This window comes from Podarcis filfolensis (genome assembly GCF_964270895.1).
Source record: "Podarcis filfolensis genome assembly, chromosome: 1".
In the NCBI taxonomy this organism is placed as follows: domain Eukaryota; kingdom Metazoa; phylum Chordata; class Lepidosauria; order Squamata; family Lacertidae; genus Podarcis; species Podarcis filfolensis.
Window position 1 is genome coordinate 113,407,010 of NC_139604.1, and position 9,401 is coordinate 113,416,410.

The 9,401-nt window shown below is 40.6% G+C and overlaps 1 protein-coding gene across 3 annotated transcripts in view; it reads left to right on the forward strand.

The window, feature by feature from the left end:
• Positions 1-8,258, forward strand: part of DGLUCY (D-glutamate cyclase) — a 34,617-nt gene extending 26,359 nt beyond the window's left edge. For 2 of the 3 annotated variants that reach the window (XM_083614768.1, XM_083614769.1), the window contains exons 10-12: positions 2,081-2,200; positions 4,715-4,866; positions 6,905-8,258. In XM_083614768.1, coding sequence (XP_083470894.1) covers positions 2,081-2,200; positions 4,715-4,866; positions 6,905-7,048 — 416 coding nt within the window. In that variant the 3' untranslated portion in view covers positions 7,049-8,258. Of the gene's footprint in view, positions 1-2,080; positions 2,201-4,714; positions 4,867-6,663; positions 6,759-6,904 lie in introns of all 3 variants that reach the window. The other variant, XR_014548304.1, reaches the window with a different exon arrangement.
• Positions 8,259-9,401: the final 1,143 nt, after the last annotated feature.

A 9,401-nucleotide genomic window follows, 5' to 3' on the forward strand; every position in this document is an offset into this window, starting at 1 on the left:
AAATATGCCGATTTGCAAGCTTCGGCGGGTGGAGTTCTGAGTCATTGAGTGCAGATACTAAGTTATTTAGATAGAAATTAAATAGTAGAGGGGCCAATAGGCACCCTTGCCTGACTCCTTTGAAGGTTTTTATTGGGTCCGTTAGGTGTCCTAGACGGCTGCACCTGACTCTAAAAGCCGTGTTTGCGTGCAGTGCCTGAATTAAGAGCAGGAGCCTTCTATTTATATTGGTACCCTGTAGTCTGTCCCAGAGTCTGGTTCTGGAGACTGTATCAAAGGCTGCTTTTAGGTCAACGAAGACAGCGTATAGTGAGGCCTGCCCTCCTGATTTGTATTTGTCGATGAGATGTTGTAACGTTAGGCAGTGATCTATCGTGGACCTTCCGGGTCTGAAGCCTGCTTGTTCTATTGCCAGGATATCTTCATTCTCTAGCCATTCTGTAAACTTATTAAGGAGGTGCTTTGAGTAGAGTTTACTAATCACACTTAATAAGCTAATCGGCCTATAATTCGCTGGGTCCCCTTTGTTGCCCTTTTTATAGATTGGGACTATTATGGCTGTTCCCCATTCCCTTGGGATGCGGCCAGTGTCATCTATGTAAGTGAAGAGGTTGGCTAAGAAAGGTGCCCACCAATCCGCCTGTGCTTTTATCATTTCTGGTGTAATGCCGTCTGAGCCTGGGGCTTTGGCCGTTTTCAGTTGGTTTATATATGATTTCACTTCAGTTATTGAAACTGGAGGCCATTTAGTCAGTTGTTCTATATTATAATTCCGTAGTGGAGGTTCAGCATCCTCGTACAAAGATTGGAAGAATGAGACCCAAAGGCTAGGGGGAATTTGTGAGGTTAAGGGGGGAAATAGCTTTATGGGTGCCAGAAGCTACCAGTTTCCAGAATAGTGTCTGATCTTTTGCTTTTGCCGCACTAATTAATTCTAGCCAGCATTTTCTGATATAGGCATTCTTTTGGTGGAGTATTAGGTCTTTATACTCTTTTTTTAGGGCACAGACAGCAAGATAGGCTTGGTGTCTGACAGAATTTTTGGCTGTCAGGGCAGCTTTGTAAGCATTTTGCAGGGCTTTCTTTGCCTCAAAGCAGGTGTAATCAAACCAGGGTTTATTTGATGTTATTGGTTTAGTTGGCCTTTTTTCTGTGGTATTAAAAAGATAGGGTTTCAATTGTTGGAGCAGGCTCTCATACTTGGAAACTGGGTCCTCAGGCCTAGGATTATCCCCAAAGTCAGTTAAAATTGTATGGAGTTTTTCAGAGGTTAGAATTTTCTTCAGTTTGGAGTCAAGTGCAGGGGTCCATTTGACTTGGCAGCCAGGTCGCTCTAATGTGGTGACCTCTGCAGGGTTTACTGTTCTCAGGAAGGGTGACTCGTTTAACGGAGACACCTGGAGGTGCAAAGGGAAATGGTCCCCCTCTATGAATGGGAGCACTTTTAAATTCACTATTTTTGTTAGCAATTCGCTGTCCGCCAACATATAATCAATTGTGCTGGATCTTACCCCAGACATGAATGTATATTCCCCTGGGATGTCGCCCCTGGTGCAACCATTTAGGATATGAAGACTTAGCTGCCTAGAGAATTTGAGGAGGCAGGCTCCAGCAAAATTTGAATGTTGATCCTTTGACTGCCTTGGTAGTTGTAAAACCTCCGGGCCCAAATCGTCAGGGTACCCTATTTTTTGCCTGTATTTGGTTTGTAAACTGGGGTCATCAGGACCTAACCTTGCGTTTAGGTCGCCCACCAGCAGGACCTTTGCTCCCGGATAATATATGCCAGGATTAACAATTTACCAATAATTTAAATTTTCCTTGATAATTTGATGTTAAATTAGTTTAAGCATTGCTGTGTTTTTAACTTTGTATTCATGGATTTCATGTAGTTGTTGTTCAATGCTTTTAGTTTTATAATAAAAGTTGTATGTTAAATAAGAATTGAACCACCTAGCTATTAAAAAACAACAACACACCCAACCCTCCACTAAAGTAACATTGTATGCTTCATTAACGGTTTATACTGTATTTATAAATAAGTATGATATTTCACCATACCTTGTCAATTTTAATTTAGGCATTGGGGATGGAGGAAATGAACTGGGAATGGGAAAAGTGAAAGAAGCTGTAAAGAAGTACATTAAAAATGGAGATGTTATAGCTTGTAATGTGGACGCTGATTTTACAGTTGTTGCAGGTAAGTGAAGGACAGGCCAAATGTATATATGAAATTGGAACACTTACATGGAACAGAGGACATTATTAAACAAATGCATCCGATCGGTGCAAGTCACTTGCACAGTGTGACTTACCTGCCTCACTCACCCTGCATGTGCCCGACAACACCCCCCACCCCACAATTTTCTGGCTGCTTCACTACTGGCATTTATTATTATTATTATTATTATTATTATTATTATTATTCCCATTGAGATGCCAAGATGAAATTTTGCAGGTAGCTTATTATTATTATCATCATCATCATCATCATCTCTTGATTCTTCCATAGAAGAGAGTTAGGCACCAAGACAATAATAATAATACCAATAAATTTTATTTATACCCCGCCCTCCCCAGCCAAGACCGGACTCAGGGTGGCTTACACCAGGTATAAAAACAATTGATTAAAATACAACTTAAAAACAAGATTAAAATACAACATTAAAATGCAGCCTCATTTCAGTAGAAACTCAAATCAAAAACTTTTTTGGGGATGAAAACGTCAAATCTTTACCAAGGCCAACTACCCAGACTGGTCCTACATGGGCCAGAAAAAAGCTAGGGAAGTCCCCAAATAAGAGTTCCATCACAGAAGGAGAAAGGAAAAAGGAAAGAGGGGGAGGGGATCAAGTTGATTTCAAGCCAAAGGCCAGGCGGAACAACTCTGTCTTACAGGCCCTGCAGAAAGAAATCAGATCCTGCAGATCTGATCAGGTATCATAAGGGGGAGTGTGAGACGTGGAGTGCTTAACATATGCAAGAGTGATTTTTGCATTTTTGTACGTTTGCTTTGCTGTTGTTGCTGTTCAGTTTTAAATCAATTATTTGCATCCTATACATTGCGACCATTTGTGATGGCTTATAGCTTTTAGCAGTAAAGATTCATTCATTCAGAATCTTCCATAGGCTTAGCAAACTTAGTAGACAGAGAAATCTGCCATCCTCTCTTCGTGTCTTTGTTCCATCCTGTCTTCCTCAGCTCACATGGTGTTCTGCCCCCTTCCTTCTTCCCCCCCCCCCCGATTTTCAAAGCTCTTGCAAAGCACCATAATTTTCCTTCAGCCTGTATCACCCACACTAAAACCCCAAACCTTTTCTTTCCCTGCCCACTAGCGTACACAGGTGAAGGAGGAGCCCCTCCCTGCATGTCTGGCAGCCTTTGCCCTCCGATGATTTCCTTGATAGTCCCCTGCTAATGGCCTAATTTAGCGGCTATGCCAAGTTGGCCTGCTGTTAGCATAAGCTTAGCCCAGGGGTTACAGCATTTGTCACAGTTTTAACCAAACCTTGATTAATTCTATCATCTACTAAATCCAGACATTATGGGGATCCACACGCCCCGCCCCCCCCCGTACTCATAACAATATGTTAGTTCCTTATCTAACCCAACCATGATTCACTGGCATGACCCAGTGGAATCCCACCATAGAGGAAGCCCACCAAAGGATTGTACACTGCCATCTGAGCCTAGACCTAACAGTGAGGGAATGCTTCTCCCTTTTAAATTTCCTTCTATCATGTAGGTGTCAATGGCATTCAATTCAGCTGGACACTGAGATCCAGCGCTGAAGGCCTTCTGGCGGTTCCCTCATTGCGAGAAGCGAGGTTACAGGGAACCAGACAGAGGGCCTTCTCGGTAGTGGCGCCTGCCCTGTGGAACTCCTTCCCATCAGATGTCAAGGAAATAAGCAGCTATCCTATTTTTAAAAGACATCTGAAGGGTGCCGAGGATGCTGTAAAAAAAGGGCTTTTAGAGAGACAGCAGATTGTCCAGGTCATGGTCTGCTTTTTAAAACCAAATATGAGAAGTCCCTTTCATGGAAGAATGGCCAGTCCAGTCTGGAGAATATTGGAGTGACAGCACAGAAAGGAGAGGTGGAGGAGACTATATTGCTCAAAGAAGCTATTGATGGTGTAGCGTGAGGCTTGGAAACTCTTCCTGGTTGTGCTTCCCAGCCTCTGTCTCCCCGGGCCAAAGAAATGATCTGCTTCCAGAACACAGCTGTTGACTCCACAGACCTGTTCTTAAACAACAGACAAGTCTTACTTAAGGAAAAATGTCTTTCTCAGGGAAATATCCTGTAATGGAAATAAAAGGATGCAACGAAAGCTTTTCATCTTGTGTTCGAAAGACTTCAAAGTCTGAGCCAGGAGTGCTGGCCTTAAACAGCTGCATTGGAGACACCGCTTCAGATTTGACCTGCCTGTTTTTAAACTGTGTGTGGTTTTAAAATTGGCAAATAAAACTTTTATATCAGAAAAAAAGACACCTGAAGGCAGCCCTGTTTAGGGAAGTTTTTAATATTTAATGCTGTATTGTTTTTAACACTTGATTGGGAGCTGCCCAGAGTGGGTGGGGTATGAATATATTATTATTATTAAAGGGATGGCAATCCATAGCTTCATAGGTTGTCCGGTTGATACCTTGTTTGAACACCATACAGACATTCAAAACTTGTGCGTTCTATTTAATTTTTTTTTCCTTTTTAAGGGGTTTCCAACTGGGGAGGCTATGCTGTCGCTTGCGCCCTGTATATCCTCAACACCTGTGAAATACATGACCGCTATCTGAGGAAAGCTGTGGGATTTCCTAGGTCATCTGCCAAAATGAAATGGTCATCAGCACTTCCATCTGTGGCCAAGGTATTCTCTTTGAAGAAGATAGTCCAAAAAGATTGTATTAGGATATTGACCCTTTCACATCTAGGCCTCATTTGCTGATATGTAGAAGTCATCACTGTTGTAGCCATGGGAAAAGAGCTGTGCCCATTAAGTGCTTAAGGGACAAAGACATATTATAAGTCCCCCTCTTCCAGTGTGGCTAAATACTGTGCTGTTGTATACAAAATTCTCCAGAAACTAATTTCAGAAAGTTAGAATGTTGTTTTCTATTGCTAGTGTTCTGTATATACAATTACTAGTAATTTTATTATTATAGTATTTTGTTTTGTTTGGTGTTGTTTTATATATTTGTACAAAATTTCTTCTTTAAACACTAGTCATTGGCCAAAGAGATTGCTTTATTCTCTCTAAATAGCCTGATATTAATATGAGACTAGAAACATTTTCATTTTTTGCTCCCAACAATGACTGCCTGGATTTAATAGCAATAAATAACATTGGTTGGTTCATTTTTAAAGGGTCTCTCAGCAGATAAGGTTGTAGGAAACCAAAGGCCATCTAATGTTCTTTGTCCAAAAGACAAACAGAACAACCTATTCATCATCCTTCAATCTACCTGTACAAGCTACAACCCTGTGTTCTCTTATAAGAGAGAAAGTACCTGAAGACCATATAGCAATACATGACTCAAGTGAAGCTGTACAGTAGAATAATAAGCAAAAGTAGAAGTCCACTAGTCCGTTTGACCCAGGTGAAATTTCCTTCTGTACTCCCAAATAAGGCAACTACACAAACTCCAAGCTTAAGTGAAACCAACCCCAGGAAATGTAATGCAGAGTGACTTCATACATAGAACAATTCAACGTTTGTGAGGGACAACACTTTCCAACCTCAGAATTTAAATCTAACTATATCCTTCACAGATTTGTCTACCTAAGCTGAGCCTCTCATGAACTTTTGCCCCTCAGTTTTCTGCTTCTAATAATTAAGAATCATCATCTGATTTCCAGCTGTTAATCCGAATTGCTCATTCACTCTGGAGAACATGCCAGCTCCTGAAATTCTATTACTATATAATTTTAAAATCATAGTTTAGGTGTCATTTATTTTGCACTGAGACCCAAGCCCCAGTCCGGGCAAATGGACAGAAGCAACTCCTTCACAGATCCCTTTAATGGGATACCCTATTTCTGGAGGGGAAAGCAAGGAGAAGAGCTGGGTGTCAGGGGCTGGCGTGGGCTGTTTAAATCCCCTGGGAGTGGACCTGAGGGAAGCCTCAGGCACGCTCCCCAAGGAGCCCCGCCCTCTGTGCCAGCCTGCCATTGGCCAATTCGGCAGGCTGGTATGGAGCTGGATTTCAAGCCAGGAGCGCATGCCAAAGTTCACACTTCAGCAAAACTAGCCCCTGGCGTCCCAGCCCTGCATCATTGGTGGGAAGGAGGTGCTGGCCCTCAGAAGCCAGCGTGGTGTAGTGGTTAAGAGTGGTGGACTCGTAATCTGGTGAACCGGGTTCGCTTCCCCGCTCCTCCACATGCAGCTGCTGGGTGACCTTGGGCCAGTCACACTTCTCTGAAGTCTCTCAGCCTCACTCACCTCACAGAGTGTTTGTTGTGGGGGAAGAAGGAAAAGGAGATTGTTAGCCGCTTTGAGACTCCTTAAGGGGAGTGAAAGGCAGGATATCAAATCCAAGAAGGTAAGCAATCTTCTCAAAGGAGTTTTTGAGAGGGTGGCTTACCATATTGACCTTTCCTTCTTTCCTTTCCTTTCCTTTCCTAACCTATCCTATATGTACTGAACTCTACATGTGATGATGTTCAGCATGACTGAATTCTCAAAGGTGTCAGTAGAAACTGATAGTCTTGCATAATCTCAAAAGACAGCAAACAGATCACTCCAGAGTTTTATCTCACAAGGTACGTTTCTTATCTATTGGCTGTGTGAGAAGTAGTTTTCAAAAAAACCAATGAGCGGAATATCTTGAATGGTTTAGCATGGTCTTGTTGAACAAGATTTCTGAATAACAGCTGTACTGACAATAATATCTTACTTTTTTGTGCAGGAAGAAAAGTTGCTGAACATATTACAGCGACTCGAAGTACGCAGTGGGAAAACTGCTAGTCTGCAAATGGAAGTAGATGGGCTGCCATTCTATGACATTCATTCAGCTATGCTTGAGAAGCTGCTGGAGGAAACTCTGAAGTAACTCAACCCAACAAGATGCTGATTTTTATTTTATTTCTAATAGTGATATATAAATATTTTAATAAATAAAATAAATAAATAAAGATATATAAACTTTGCAAAAAGAAGAAGACGACTGATAAAACAGATGACCTTCTCGGGGTCCCTTCCAACTCTATAATTCTGTGATTCTGTTCAGCTATCTATTTTTCTCTGCATTTCAGAGTGATAAAGCAAACACACTCGCCTCATTCAGACATAATGCTGAACACAGTTTAGCATTATGTCCAAACCCAAAAAAACCTGTGTTAAGTCCGAACTATGAAGCTAGCCAACTTCAAATCTTAGTTTATTAAGCTGGTTTGTTTCAATAGCACCTAGTTAAGGTTGACCATAGCTTAGGCTTCCAACATGATACCAAAATGGAGGCGGAAGCTTCTGATCTCCTCTTCCTTGTAGCTGTGCTGGAGGCAAGGAATGGGGAAAACACAGGCTCAGTAGGGATGGAGGAGAAATTCAATTCAGTTCACAGTAAAACTCCCTGAATTCACACTGTCCACAGCAGTACACAAATCAAAACACAGCCATCCTTCAAAATTTGCACTTCTCTGAATTTTGCAGTGCAGTTTCCCAGCCAAGTAATGTGTACAAAAATACATGTAATAGGGTGAAGTGTGGATAAAAATGCTTTCTGTATATTGGTGATAATAGCACAGAAAAATGGATTTTCATACGGAAAAGTGCATTTTATGATAAATTTGCACTAAAATGCTGGTGAATGTTCATGAGGACACTTAGAAAAAAAAATCTCAAGCTGATGCAGAAATGTGGAGAGCTGAATTTAAGATTGGGAAAATGAGACAGCGTTTAAACATCAGAATTTGTGGAAATGTTTCTTAATGGTCTGTATCTATGGATATTGGGCAGTCGAGGTTTCCATGTCAGCAGCTGACAGTAAGCATGAGTTTTATATGCCCCTGCTCAGCTCTGTTGCATTCAGAACCAGTTCCTGGTTTGTTTATCCTTGTGGAATGTTTAGTCTAGTAGAAATATTACTGCCATCTTCAACAGATGTTTGCCCTGACCCAGAATTTTTTCTGAGTGACGATACGGTCATTACATTAAAAGTTACTTCATTTGCCTTAATGGTTGCTACAAGTCAGACATTTATTTTTTAAAAGATGAATGTGATCTCTTACCATGAATTTACAATAAATTAATCTTACAATGAATTATTGCCACAGTGTTTATTTTTTTCCAACACAATCTTGTTTATGTTGTTACAATCTTTTCCTTAATATAAATGCGAACAGGCCGTTCACAATGACAGTGAATTTCTATGCAGATGGGGAAATATTTTTACCAAGACATCCCCAAGGCTGCTATTGTTTCTCATTGTGTCTATATTTTGAAGTGTCACACCCTTGGCCCATTAGAGAAGCAGCCAATGTGTCCCTATGTTTATTTGAGGTGTTCCTGATATTTCCTTAAAGATAATTATTATTATTGTAATAATATTGGGAAGAGGAAAGTGTATTCCTGAGCATTAGGAATGCACTTTGGTACTGAACCTTTTTCTGGATAACTACATTTTGCTGTGTCCTCTTCCTTTAAGATAACACAGTCATAAAGTAGCAATCCCAACAAATGGATTCAGTCACTTTTATTCAAGTCATGCTTATGTCTTATACTGTCTTGCTCATTTCCATGTCAGCAGCTGACAGTAAGCATGAGTTGTATATGGCCCTGCTCAGCAATATTGCATTCAAAAAATGTTAGCCCACACAGCAAAGGAAACCAAACCAAACACAACAAAATAGTGACCATGAGATAACTGTGCAGTTTAGATTCTTGGCTCAAAGTAAAAATTCTCTACACAGCTATAAAATACACTGAGTGTTAAGCTAAACAAAATTAATCCTCTTCTGGGCTAGAATACATTTTGTTTTGGAAATCGGTTCTAGCATATTTCATCAAGATTTTGTCTTGCCAAATATTAATTCCAGCACCTGGACCCTATGGTTTTTGTTTGCAACAATATACAACTTTACTTTCTTCATTGGGTTTCTCGCTGCTTTTTGTTAATTGCCACTTAAAAATCTCATACAATATGCACTATTCTTACTGCTTTAGTTATGGAAATCCCAATAATCCTCATCTAAGCATGGTTTAAGAGCCGGAATCCACAGCTGTAGCATTTCAGTTGTGACTCAGAATTTACAAACAGTTCTTCAGCTTGTTTGGGAGTCCTTAAAATATGTTTAATTGTCCACAATCAGTTGTGAAACTCAGTGGGTACGGGTAACCTTTATGGAACCAGATTTCTGTATGAATTCTTTCAGGTATGCTTTTATGAATAATGAATTATACTAATT